The sequence below is a fragment of the Pieris brassicae genome, chromosome 11 (genome assembly GCF_905147105.1).
Source record: "Pieris brassicae chromosome 11, ilPieBrab1.1, whole genome shotgun sequence".
NCBI classification, from domain to species: domain Eukaryota; kingdom Metazoa; phylum Arthropoda; class Insecta; order Lepidoptera; family Pieridae; genus Pieris; species Pieris brassicae.
Genome location: NC_059675.1, coordinates 1,065,503 through 1,080,178, shown reverse-complemented (window position 1 = coordinate 1,080,178; position 14,676 = coordinate 1,065,503). Strand labels below are relative to the sequence as shown.

General features: G+C 34.1%; 1 protein-coding gene across 1 annotated transcript; it reads left to right on the top strand.

Moving 5' to 3' along the window:
- Positions 1-612: 612 nt before the first annotated feature.
- Positions 613-12,884, top strand: LOC123716031 (alpha-N-acetylgalactosaminidase). Its single transcript, XM_045671515.1, has 10 exons — positions 613-913; positions 3,819-3,964; positions 5,093-5,267; positions 7,206-7,380; positions 8,017-8,099; positions 9,027-9,185; positions 9,255-9,467; positions 11,177-11,305; positions 12,043-12,118; positions 12,780-12,884. The coding sequence occupies exons 2-10, from the start codon at positions 3,819-3,821 to the stop codon at positions 12,848-12,850; spliced, it is 1,227 nt and encodes a 408-aa protein (XP_045527471.1). The 5' UTR covers positions 613-913; the 3' UTR covers positions 12,851-12,884.
- Positions 12,885-14,676: the final 1,792 nt, after the last annotated feature.

Genomic DNA, 14,676 nt, shown 5'->3' with positions numbered 1-14,676 from the left:
ACAGATGTACGTGAGTTCAATGCCCGTGCCGGCATAAGCCATTAGAACAATGAACATAAAGGGAGCGTGATTATGAATAGTTGAGCAATTTACTTCGCTACACGCAGCATGCTTCTATAACGCATGTAAAACATTAAATCCTGCGGCAAAGCAAAGTTAACGCGTCTTACCTCCTAGTACCTTACCCTTTATTTATCCATTTTTTTAAATAAAATATGAGATATTCAGAGATGCAGCACCTATAGATTAAATGTGGCCAGATTATAATTATTTTAATCAAGATATTTAATGTGCAAAATATAGTTGTCAGATTGATATTTAACAGTTCACGAATCCAAGGTTAACGTATGTACGTTGAGTTGAAAAGAGTTAAGATACGCAGTGGCTTTTTTTCTGTTTTTTGCGTAATTTTAAATCCAATCTTCAAGTTAAAATGTCATTACTATAGTGAGAATGTAAAACCATAGACAAAGTAATGGCGTTGCTTGATTTTGACAAGAGGATCTCGGATCCAATCATACAAAATGATTGTATATCCAACCAAACAAAACACGCCTAGGTTAGGTTTTCTTTAATTTCATATTACAAGGTGTTTTCGTGAATCACTTGTATTATTTTTAAACTGACAATTATTAGAGCATGAAAAATTATGGATAATATTTAATTTCGAATGACAAAAGTTTAACCCACTTTGTAAACAGTTCGCAACAAATTTAACAATTTATTTGTTTTCAATGGTTTGTACGGTATCTTTTTATGTACATTACTTTGAAAATTCGAGTGCAGTGCGTACAGTAATGGAAACTTAGAGAGATAACTGCTACTACGTTCCTAAAAAATTCCCTTGTTATCGCATTTCTAAACACATATATTGCGGTACACTCATTGTTGTTTTCAAAACTCTGCTAAGAAGGTAAGTGCTAATATATTGTACATTTAATTTTAATACAATTTTTCAATGTGATATCTGCATTTTAAGTACGATGCATACATTTAACATTGAAGTGTAAATATTACTATAGTTTCGAATTATGGGGAAATTGTGTTTTAAATATCCTTAATATAGATCTTCTGTACGTGTGTTTGTAATTAAACTCCTCTAACGTCTGGAACGATTTTAGATACAGATGATCTTTTTTTGTATTTAAGACGTATACAGGTAACGTCTATCAGGTCCACTAGTGTAAATTAGCAAAATCAGATGTCCACTTTTGAACAAGACATTTTTTTTAATTTTTGGAGTTATGGTGGAACGCGAAAAGTCTAAAAAATATTTTTAATGGATTTGTTTTTTTTCGTAACGCAAATTACAATTACCAGGATCGCAGAAAACATGTAGATACTCGGAATATTCATCGGAAGCTACCCTTTATTAAAAAAACATTGTCCCGTGGCTTTGGGGTTATTCGATGTCACACCTATAATTAAATAAATTTGACACGTTCCCGTAAAATTTAATGCAATTATTATTCTATCAAATCACGTATAATACATGCATCATATTATTGTGTATTCTATTTAGTATAATTTGATACTACGTATTGAAGACAGTAGGCGTAGGAAGTTATATTAAGGTTAAAACGTGTGGGATGAATCTTTAATTCTTGCTACATACTAAGGGCAATAAAGAGAGGTTTACTGATTGAGATAAGACTGGCCCAGAGGTCAAACAGCCAAGAAAAATACTTTCTTAATTAAAGACTACTTGAATACCAATTTTTCATGGTACGTTTCTACTGCTTTCGCTACTGCCAATGTCACGTAGAAATAATGCTTTGAAATTGGTTTACAGACCTATACCAAACGATAGTGTTTTAAGCGTAAGATTCAGTCACTGCAGCGACACCTATAATCTGTGGCTGCCATAAGTACAATGACGTCCATTCCCTGACACGCGCTAACGAACTTATTCCGACCGCTAAGGATATATGCAACTCCTTCCCGACAACAAGGATCCATAGGAGGACATATAACGGACCTGGATAATTCCACCACATTAACCAATGACAAATTAAAAGCCGTAAAGCCTTCCCAAAGCCAAGGTTTTACTTCGTTCTTGGCCCTTCAGGCGATTGACTACACGTCACACGTCCGCCCAAGGTCTGAGTCTCGTATGGGACGCAAATGAATACTACTTGAGTACTAATCGTGGTCGTGGGAAAAAAATCCAACAGAGCTACACTCGACCCGAGCTACGCTCGCCAAAACAGCCCGAGCTGAGCTGTAAAGGCCCTTAAGGCCAACAGCGAGATTCCATTTAAAAAAAAAACACCACATTAACCAATGACAAATTAAAAGCCGTAAAGCCTTCCCAAAGGCAAGGTTTTACTTCGTTCTTGGCCCTTCAGGCGATTGACTACACGTCACACGTCCGCCCAAGGTCTGAGTCTCGTAGAGGACGCAAATGAATACTACTTGAGTACTAATCGTGGTCGTGGGAAAAAAATCCAAACGAACACAAACAGCCCAAAACGTCACACTCAAGTCAAACTCAAAATATCTTTATTCATATAGGTAAACAAGTACAGCTATAAACGTCAGGAAAGAAGTTAAATTAATTGTAAATTTACATTTACTACCAGTTCGCAAGTCAAGGGCGCAGAGCGGATAAGAAGAACTGGCAAGAAACTTTCCGCCACTCTTTCTAATCGCCAAGTATTGAGTCATACAAATCGTTTGAACTGGAGCAAATGAATCCCAAGGATTAGGATCGTTTCAGTATTCGTCAAAATTATAAAAAGCTTTATTGATTAATTTACGTTTAACGAGAGTTTTGAATTTATTCAGTGATAATTCTGTAATTTCCCTTGGGAGTTTGTTGTAAAAACGAATACAATTTCCATATAAGGAGTGGTTTATCTTCTGGAACCTGGTTAATTGTACACTCAAATTTGTTCTGTTTCGAGTATTATTCTGGTGAAAGTCACCATTTGTTTTTAAATCGTTTATGTTTTTTTGTACATACAACAAGGCTTCAAGAATATATTGACCAGATAGTGTCATAATATTTAATTCCTTAAACTTATTCCGTATCGACTTTCTTGTGGAAACACAACAAATACCCCGAAAAGCCCGCTTCTTCAGCACAAATATGGATTGAACGTCTGCAGCAGTACATAACGCTGTGAAAGTAGCTATGATACACAATTTTAGCCGTGTTCTTAGCAAGGCCCAAGATGGAATAAAGGTGCTCATCTTCACCCAAGTCTTGACTTTGAATCTTACTAAATCTTAGCCGAGGTAATCGTTGCTATTTTTATGATTATTGACATATTCAACTCATCTATCTTTAATGGGGCAACGTAACCTAATAGGTCAATATATTGCTGGAAAGTAGGCAGTTCACTTAGAAATTTGTTCAAGGAAATCGATATTGTGACGGTACCTTCGCAATATATCTTCAACTGTATAGTTTTTGTGCGTAGTAATATTAGTTTTTTTTTTTAAAGTTCACATTAGGAATACAAGAAATAAGGGAAAACTTTTCCAGCCATCCATCCAGGTTGGAGAAATAATTACTTCATTTATGGGCTTTAGTATACGCTATAACATGATTCCTAGTGAAATATTAGAACTGCCTTTAAACAGTTTCAAAATACATAATAAAAAAACATTAATGTGTAATATGACGTAATTCGTAATAATGAAATCAATTACACTCCTTTAACTTAAGTACTTATTACGTATAATTTTCTGTCAAATTAAATAACAATAAACTTTGATACTAACAATTAGGTTACAAGTGGACATCGTTAGGTATAGACGTTGTTTTCATACCAATTCGATCGCAGTGCTCGTAAACCATATCAATTTCACAGATGTATATGCTTTTGTTATTTTGCGTGCTTGGTGTAACCTCGGCGTTAGAAAATGGACTGGCTTTGACCCCGCCTATGGGATGGTTGACATGGCAACGGTTTAGATGCATCACCGACTGCAAGACGTACCCGGATGAATGTATAAGGTAAAACTATATCCATAACTGTTTAGATCGAAAAATACAGTTTAAAAGTCTCTTTGTACAAATACAGTTTAAAAGTCTCTTTGTACAAATACAGTTTAAAAGTCTCTTTGTACAAATACAGTTTAAAATGTTGAATTTGGAATTTTACTTAAATTCAAGTAAATGTCGGCTATATTTTCTTTCCCTTTTGCACATTGTCTATTAATTAAAGTAATTATCATGTTTATAATTAACAACATTATTATATGTAGCAGGAAAACGTTGTCTTGAAACTTATATATACTAATTTATATTATATTAACACTATTAAGGAGACTCGTGGGCGCGTTGTAAATTTTATAACATGCCAATAAATACGTTTGTTGAAAAGCACTCGATATATTTAAGTAAATAATGTAATAAAATTGTCGTTGATATTTATTAAAATGTACAAAATGTTAACTAAAAAGAAGAAACAAGTGTTAGGGTTTGTTTTTTTTAGATTTAAAATATATGTCTGCATAAATTAATGTAGGGTAACATAAAACCTATACTTAATTAATCCTTATGTTATTAGTTGTACTAAAGGATACGACATAGTTATTGCTAAAATATTTATAACAGGCGTTTAACAAATCTGCGTTGTAAATTCGTAACTCGATACATCCTATACTGATTTAATACGGTATTCAATTATAATAATATCTTTCACTATTCGATTAAACCATTTCGTTGTTCTAATTTTGCGATAATTAGATTAAAATTTTCCATTGAAATTAAGACTAGTATGTCTGATGTGGAAATAATTACAATTTAATGGTATACGTTTTAATTGCCATAGAAACTAAAATTGTACATTGTGCATGTTTCTGTATTGTTCCATCAAATAAATGTTGCCCACATGAATATTAAGGACTCTGAATTTTATGTGTCTCTAATATCTACATAGATACACATCTACAGTTCTTTACTAAACTGTATTACATAGGTAGGAAGTAGGTACATAACTTGAGGATACTGCCGATTTCTCGGTTATGAGTTTATTGCCTATAACACGATTGTCCTTTAACAACATAAGTCGGAATTTGGAAGTTAAGTGTTTCGAGTTCAGATATTCCCACATCATCACAATCATGTTTTTTCCTGCAGCGAAGCTTTAATAAGGCGTACAGCGGATAAAATGGTGAGCGACGGCTATCTGGCCGCGGGGTATAATTATGTTGGCATAGATGATTGCTGGATGGAGAAAGATCGTGATAAGGATGGCAGACTGGTGCCGGATGCTACACGCTTTCCTAATGGCATGAAGTGGATTGGTGATTATGTGAGAAACTGTACTAATATTTTATATCTGAAGATTATTTGTTTGGTTCGACGCGTAAATTAGTAGTATTTATCGAGGAAAGGTTTATCAGAAATATAATGATAATATTTATTTATATTACCAAGCCTTTATCCCAAGGATCTTCACTTGCTATGATCCTCGCCTCTCTCGCTTCTTCCACTTTCATGACATTCACCATGCATGCTCCTCCGTTATGGGATAAATTAATTTGTCCCTAGATATGAACGATAAAGCTTTCAATAATAATATAACGATCCAAAATAATGGCGGAGTTTCTTGCCAGTCGTCTTCGTCGTTGATTCGGGAACTGTTAATTTAGATTTTGACAGTCTTACAGTTTTTTTAATAACATAAATAGTAACCAATATGAATAAATGAAATTTGATTTGATAATATTACCATACAAATTTAATATGGGAGGTTATCGTTTATTAACCATTGTGGCCAGTTCATGAAATGGCTCGATTAAAATGTTACGATCGGCTCATGAGTTACATATAACAACAACAACATATATCCTAATAATTCAATATAATATAGCAAAAATCAGAAAAAATATTATACATTATTATAGAGAAATATTATATTAATTGAGAAATAATGGCCATTTATTAGTATAATTTGTCATTAATTTCTAAATAATAATGAACCTTTTTACTGTATTTAAACAATCAACAAAGAAAAAAATAAATGGTTATATTATATCAAGTGATAATTCAATATTTAAAATAATATCTTTATTTGAAAAATAGCTTAATTATTCTATGTTAGAGGGCGGTACAGGCAAAAACCTTCGTATGCCCATTATCTTAGTTTAGTAATGACCTTTCATAGATGTTGTACAATTGTTAGTGTATATCAGATATTATTGTGAGTTGTTCAATATAATTTTTACTACCTTCTAAAATATGATAACAAAAAATGAAAACCGGCCAAGGGCGATTCGAGCCATACGAGAAAAAATGAAAGAATATATTTATTTATGTATTTATTAATAATACATCAGCCTTTATACATATATACACATCCCACTGATGGGCACAGGCCTCCTCTCAGCACAAAAGAGCTTGGGTCATAGTTCCCACGCGGGCCCGGTGCGGATTGGGAACTTCGCACGCACCGTTGAATTGCTTCGCAGGATGTTGCAGCTTTCCTCACGATGTTTTCCTTCACCGCAAAGCTTGTGATAAATTTCAAAAGTATTATATATAAGTATATTGATTGTGGAAAAATATTTAATTATTTTTATCATTATTATAATAATTCCTTCCATTAGGTCAGAGCTAGTGCTTAGTCTAGGTTCAGGGGAGATGGATTTATCATGATGCTCATCATTATCATCACTGTCCTTTTCATCATCATCCTCGGACTCACTATCATCGTCAACATTAATAACAAATTGGTCGGTAACTAGATCTACCACATGATCACTTTTCATGCATGCCAGTGTATTTAGGAGACAAAGGAACGTGGACACAGCGCGGGACGCAAACGTCAACTGATTTACCAATCACGCGATCGAAACGTCATTCTCCCGCCGCCGCGCACCTAATAATCGCTTCTGCGCAGGCAAAGACATTTGTTCAAGATGTTTGCCGGTACATGGTGCATGTTTAAAACATTTTATTAAAGAAAATGTCTCCGCAGAATCGAAATCCAATGAATGCATTGTTCGATTATGATTGGTCAACAGCATCTTTAATCCAAATCGCCTTGAAACGTGACATGATACGTCAAACGCCCGTTTGTCCAATGAAAATTTAACGCTTGCGTGTTGCGTCTTTCATGTTACATTCTCATCCCCAGAATTTAGACGCTTTAATTACGTTTACGACAATAATTTACGACATATTTGCATCACTGGATATTTTGCAGCGTAGCCCAGAAGGATTCTTTTTCTATTATTTAATTTTTCAGCTTCATTCAAAAGGCTTGAAATTCTTTCTCTATCAAGACTATGGAAACAAGACATGTGCAGGCTATCCTGGTGTGTTAGGCCACGAAAAGGTCGACGTGGAGTCATTTGTAGGATGGGGAGTGGATTATATAAAATTGGATGGGTGTAATGTCGAACTGTCTAAAATGGATACAGGTAATATTTACTACGATAATATTTAATTAAAAAAGATTCCTTAGTAACATAAATTTATAAGTTAAGTTAAGCTACAGTTATGGAAACTTTAATATTTGTGAAATTGGTTAAAAATAAGTCATGTTTTTTTGAAATAAAAAAAAGGGAAAAGGGAGCGACTTAATACTATTTGCAAATCAAAAACGATACCGGCTTACTCATTATTTTTAATAATTTTATCATGTGTTGAAGAACGCGGTAAGAAAGTTTTTAACCTCTCAGTGAAGGGAGATACATTTCAGTACGTATGAAACTTTTCTTTAACCAACTCGAAATAATTATTGTTTCATAAGAAATCATGCTGAAAGTATTATTTATTTATAGCCTTATATCAGAATAGGCCAAAGGCCTCCCCCATTGTCCTCCAGTTTTCTTTATAGTACACTAATTTCGTCCAGGTCTTTCCAGCCATTTCCACGAGTTCATCGGCCCACTTTTGGGTCTACCTCTTTTTCTTTTATGGCCTCCTGGTTGCCATGTTAAAATTTTGTTCCATTTATTTGCTCCACTTATGATATGCTGAAAGTTCCAGGGTATAGGACTTTTTAAACAAAAAAACACTGCAATCGACTATACCTATATTATTTATTTTTACAGGATATCCTGAATTTGGTAGAATAATGAATGAAAGTGGGCGTCCAATGGTTTACTCGTGCAGTTGGCCTGCGTATCAAGACAAAGTAAGTATTCTAATTAAGTTTTTATAGGCTTTAATATAAAATTGAAATCTTGCTTAAAACAACCATATAATTAAACAAATGTAAATAGTATTAACAATTTTCTTAACCTACATAGTAATAATAATAATAAATAAATAGAAAATTAAAACATACTTAAAAAGTTTGGTCCCTGTGGCAGTGTACCTTTAACGGTGGAAGCATTTCCCCGCTGTATAGCGATACTTATCTGTTGAGCGAGGAAAGCACCAGCTCTGGAATCCCTGGGAGTATCGACCAGGTGCCAACTTAAAATCCTTAATTAGAGCCTGTGCATTTGAACCCCACCGCCCAAGAGTCTCTACTCCAAAGGGAACAATTCGAAGTCGAAGAAAAATCGACTTGACTTATATTTGAGCCGATGATTATTTTCCGCCTGCTTTGCGGCCGTCTGAGTTTTTATTATATTGTACATACATTATAGTGATTATTAAGTATATCCCCAAAACCGAGTTTGGTCTCTATATTTTCCTCCTCCTACACCTGGATGTTTCAGGTACAGAAGGATACAGAGCAAACAGATTTAGTTACCTTACGCTTACTACAAAATTAGATATTTGAAAGAATCTTCTGGATTTCTTATAAACCCTTTGTAATATAGACCTTGCTAAAAAACCAGTGGCGTTGTAAGCTGTTAGATCTCCTCAGGTTGCATCATCTGTTCCGAGATCTTTTTGGTCTAATAATCAGCCTTCTGAGCCTGACAAACGCCGTCGTTAGGGTCGGTTTCCTCACTATGTTTTCCTTCACCTATTCCGAATGTTTAATGCGCACAGAGGCCATGGCTAACACTACTTTCTATTGAAATTAAAAAGAAAAATTAGCTCATAATTAATTAACATCTCTGAGTTACTTGTAAATTATATGGTATATATATAATGGTATTCACAGCCCGACTACAAGTCGATTAGAGAACATTGCAATCTGTGGAGGAACACTGATGATATACAGGACTCCTGGGCATCTCTCACCAGTATCATGGACTGGTTTGCGGAAAGACCTGAACTGGTGGAATTCGCTGGTCCTGGACATTGGAATGACCCTGATATGGTATAGCCTAATTCTCAAATTGAAAAATAACGAATAGTAGTTTGGGATTTAACAAGATTCTGATTACAGCTTTTAATTGGTAACTACGGTCTATCTGTGGACCAAGCAAGGGTCCAGATGGCAGTCTGGTCGATCATGGCAGCACCTCTGATGATGAGCGTCGATCTTAATACTATCAAAGACGAGTTCAAGGATATTCTGCTTAATGATAAAGTAATTGAAATAGATCAAGATGAAATGGGGAAACAGGGTATGCGAGTGTGGAATAAATCTAAATGCGAGGTAAGATTTGGTGACTTGAAGTGGGCTTTTCTTTTAGCAGTAGAAGAGTTTTAAATTGGACGAATTCAAAAGGAAAAATAGAATCAATAGCAATAAAAAATACAAACCCCCTGTACCCACGTCTTACATACAAAAAAATATCTAATAATTTTAAAAAAATCGACTCCACTTGAACGCACAAAAATATCATTAAAATCTGTCCTGTGTTTAGGAGTATAATTGCGAACACTTGCACAGAAGGTTTATATATATATACCAGCTATTTATTAGCTGTATAGATAAATAACCTAGTCACTGACTGCAACGCCATCTGCCGGGCTGATTTATGAATCTAAACCATCAAGATGCCATCCAAATGCATAAAAAAATGTTGCAAAACAAACAATACTTTTTACAAGAATAAATAGGTCATCAAGGTCATCATTATATAAGTCTACTGTACGTGTGTATGTCACTGAACTCCTCTAAAACGGCTGGGCCAATACCAATGTATTTTTTATACGGTTTAGATTCACAAATCAGCCCGTCAGATGGCGCCGCAGTCAGTAACTAGGTTATTTATCTATACAGCTAATAAATAGCTGGTATATATATATAAATCTTCTGTGCAAGTGTTCGCAATTATACTCCTAAACACAGGACAGATTTTAATGATATTTTTGTGCGTTCAAGTGGACTCCAGATAATTAATTATTAGATATTTTTTGAGTACAGGACAACGTCTTCCGGATCCGCTAGTGTGATATAAAATAATAATAAAAACTTTATTCATGACAGAAATATCCTTGTGACAAAATTATTCTATCGCTAGTCCACTAGGAAGCCTCTTTCGTGGGTCTAGTTTTACCTGCAATCAAAACAAAAGTCGTATAAGACCTTAAATATGCATGAATGTATGAATGGGTGTGTGTGCGTATAATTCTATAATATAACTTTGTATTTGAGAGTGTGGCTTACAGTTGTTATAAGCATGCGCTGTGTCTGTGTTAGTTTTTAGAACCTCAGTCATGCCAAAATAGAAAAGAGGTTACAACGTATTTTTACTTTAACAATGGGTAGTCAAAAACCCTTGAAGAAGGCCAGAGAATATACAATACATACACAGAAAAATCAAGAGATTTTATGATGTAGTCGGTCAGACCGTAAGGGCTTTGCCAGAGGCAATATGAACTATATATATTATAAATTAAATAGGCTGCTTAATATCTACCCGCTCACCGTCTAAAATAGACAATAAGATTAAAGGACTGGCTTATAAAATATACTGGCAATACGAATTACTAAGTAATGGAGATGCTTCTGAAGCCTAATACCAACACATTTCATTCACTCACTCACTCAATTGCACCCACACACACTGTATTGAAAATAGTTTTAAAATTTTTTTTATAAAGATGACAACTTTGACATAGGTATATCTTTACTTAAGAGGGTTCCGAAATCTAACACATTATAATGAATTGTTGTCAAATGAATAAACATATATTTATTTATTTATTTTATAAAAACAACACAAAATTAATAAATGAAAATATTCACAAAAATACCATTTCCTACAGTAACTGACATGGATCAAACCTTTTTTGCAAACTCGTCGCACAATGAAAAAGTCTAACAATCTATGGAGTTAATTATTCATTTTCATACATTGTGTCATGTGTGCATGTATTCGCTTTAGAATACATATTATCAAGCTTCTCAATTTGCAGATTTGGAGTCGTGAATTATCCAATGGTTACGCAGTGGCGTTTGTTAGCAGACGTGACGATGGCGCCCCCTACACTGTAACCGCTGCATTTGATGACATGAAGATACCCGAGCAGAACTACCATGTGGAGGTAGATGACATTGCTATTAATTAAATTATAAACATAACTTTACTAACAACATTTTATAAATTTTATTTTGATATTTTGTATACTAGAAATACATATAATTAAAAGAGAAAGTGTACTAGTGTGGGGGACCCTAGGAATCCTATCGTGGGCAGCCAGTCTCTCCCATTTGACATGATTATCGTAATAAATACCACAGATCTCTATTCATTACTGTTGCACAAGAAGAATAGTATGCTATTAATCAATACGAATTTCTCTGAAATTCTACCATACATTATTCTTTGCCGGTTTCAAACTAACTGTATTAATATTATTATAGATACTATTTCTGGTTTTTCACTGATACCTGGAAGGTGATGAAAGACTGTTTAAATTTAAAATTAAAAACTATCTTAACATAGACTTCTTACTGTATCGTGTAGATTATGTGCTATGTCCTTAAACTTTCTAAAATTCTTTTTCCCCCTATATACATAATTTTTAATGTATAAAAATTTGATTTTTCACTGAACAAATTCTTACTCACTCTCTTGTTAAATGTTAGGTATAAGTATATAAGACACAGTAAGTATTAAAATTATTATCAAAACAATAATTCTTTAATATGCAAATGGTGCCATCTGTTGGCCACTGTTTACAACTCTCATAAATATTGGCCTGTTGTCTGAGTATAGAGAAAATAAAGTCTTTAGATATCAAATACTGTAAGTGTTGTATTTACTCTTGGGTTATTGCAGGAGCTTTTTGACCAAGAAGCTTCGCGATCGTATGGAACAAAGGACAAAAAGTTCAAATCCAGAATTAATCCTTCGGGTAAGCATAATTATGGCTTTATTTCATTTATCCGACGTTTTCAGTAATGTATATTTTTTTGTTGATTCTTAAGAAGCTTAAAGTACTCTTTAATCAGATGAAGCTACTAAAGCTTTAAAACAAATTCAAAGTTTTTACCAGTAACATAATTACGTAGCCGACAACCACATGGTGTACTGTCGTCACCTCTGCTCTGGGCGAGAGCTCCGAGCGGCTTGGCGTTGTGTAGAGATGTGGGGGTTTTTCTGTATCTACATAATTTACCACGAAGAGTGTTCTGAAGAGTTTTTCGGATAACCTTTAAGTTTCATTATCGGACGTCGAGGCAGAATACGAAATTCCATCCGTATCACCTCAACGTCCGTCGATCCACAGCTGAGCGTTATGCCACACACCACCACGAGGAGGAACCAGCTTCCCACTGAAGTATTTCCGATCCAATGCGACTTCAGTAAAGAGCGTACCAATTCTTATAATGCCAGCAATGCACTTTCGAGCCTTCTGGAAATTTGAGTGTCATAAGTGGTATTCACTGAAGATCAGGTCCTGCCCGTTTGCCCCCGTTGCGTTTGATTTGTTATATAAAAAAACACACATCTATATAAGTAACTATAATGCAGAAATGTCGGCCCAGCCAATACATAAATATTTTTTGTTGCAGGCGTCAAGTTTTACAAGTTTACACCAATAAAATTGAATGAAATAAAAGTTACTACAACCAATCGCCAATGAAATTAAGTATTAACTATTAAATAATATGAATTAACTAATTGTTTTATTTCATGTTAGCCTGGTAAACAATCGAGCGATTTATAACCCAGATGTTTTTTGAACCATAAGGTATGAATAGATTTTTCTATTTTTCGTTGAAGGAAAATGTCATGTGCAGACATTATTATCCAAAAATCGATGTCTTTAATCTCTAACTTCCTGAGTAAGGGTTCGGGTGTCGAGCACAAAAGGTTGATCAATCCCTCTACCTAGAAACAATGTCGGAACTTGGCGTGTTAGCGGTTCGAACAAAAAACGTAAAAAAGAAATTTATTTGCAACAAAGTCATTAAGTATTTTCATTAAACATAATTGTGTTTATTTGCGAGTTATTTTAATGGATTTTGCACGATTGCGCAATGACACTTATAGCACATAAAGAGGGACTCGTTAAACAGTCTCACGGATTTCATGGAAGTAAGCATAATTAAATTCAAATTGATACTGTCACTGCTACAGACACGGCGTTAGCATTGAATTCTTAGGTTCAGTCAATATAATCTAATAATAAAACTGTCCTGTTCTTTCGCACTTATTAGTGATGACACAATCCGAATGCGCCGAAAAGAAACTGCCTTACTCTATTAAGAAAACCGACATAAATAGTAATTATTTACAGCCCCTTTGTCATGTCGAACGTAATTGGTTGGCGGAAATTAATCCCGGATTTATATTAAAGTAATGCTTTCTGAGTACAAGAGTATATTTTTTTATACATTATATTTTTAAAAGTCATTGGTATTTACGTAATCGAAATTTACACCCAAGTAGAAATAATGTGTCCTTTACAGTCTCTGCACAAAAAGTTTATATGTTTTAGTGATATAGGTAGGCAGAAACTTTTAAAATTCCCTATTCAAGTCAAATAGTTACACACTCTTCGAGAAGTCGGTCAAAATCAAGTTGTGTGGCACGTGGAATTTAAATAGTCGACACTGACCTTAAGAGTAACCGTTACAACTGCTATAGTGAAAGTTAACGTAACATACGATATTTTATGAGCACAGGCAAACTAGAATAATGTGTTTGATGTACTTGTTAGAATGTATAAAATCGAAGAGTTCAAAAACAGGTGTACACACTCATAGACACACACATTACATATAGACATAATGGAAAACAAATATCATCAATCACATTATCTCATTCGCTTCGATGTACTGTCTGAGGGTCAGATTTGGTATGGAAATAATGCCGTTGCGATTTGTCTTATTAGACATATGTGAACGCGGAATGCTTTCGGTTCTGTGATCTCGCGGTGTACTCCAGTTATCGGGCACTTCCGTTCCATCAACATTTATTTATTTATAACATGGTCTAAGAATTATTTCATTTTATATAAATTATATCTTCAAACCTCTACCAATATTTATATTTTTAAATATTTTTTTAAATTACAATATAGAAGAGTATGTATTCAGGTACTATAAAATGTAAAAAAAACTTATTATTTGAACATTGACAAACTGCTGGCACGGTTCACGTGGTTGTTCTAAATTTTAACAAAGGAAGGTGCGCGATATATAATATAACAACATATTTTATAGACAACTGGGTGGCAAGCTGTTCAGCGATCAAGATCAGTACATGGTATAAATAAAATATATGGGTACTTGAATAAGAAATCAATAACAGAAAGAGTTCCTAAATAAATATTATTTTGATAAGATTTAAGCACTTTACAGTTTATACTGAAGGACTACATATTAAATTATTAACGGGAAAGAGCACTACATGGAAATTTGAAACAGGGTTTCTAGGTAACCTTTGACACTGACAAGCAGAAAT

Coding starts and splice junctions, on each gene's coding strand:
- LOC123716031 (XM_045671515.1), top strand. CDS start 3,819: ATGTATATGCTTTTGTTATTTTGCGTGCTTGGTGTAACCTCGGCGTTA. Junction 3,965..5,092: donor TACCCGGATGAATGTATAAG/GTAAAACTATAT, acceptor TTTTTCCTGCAG/CGAAGCTTTAATAAGGCGTA. Junction 7,381..8,016: donor ACTGTCTAAAATGGATACAG/GTAATATTTACT, acceptor TTATTTTTACAG/GATATCCTGAATTTGGTAGA.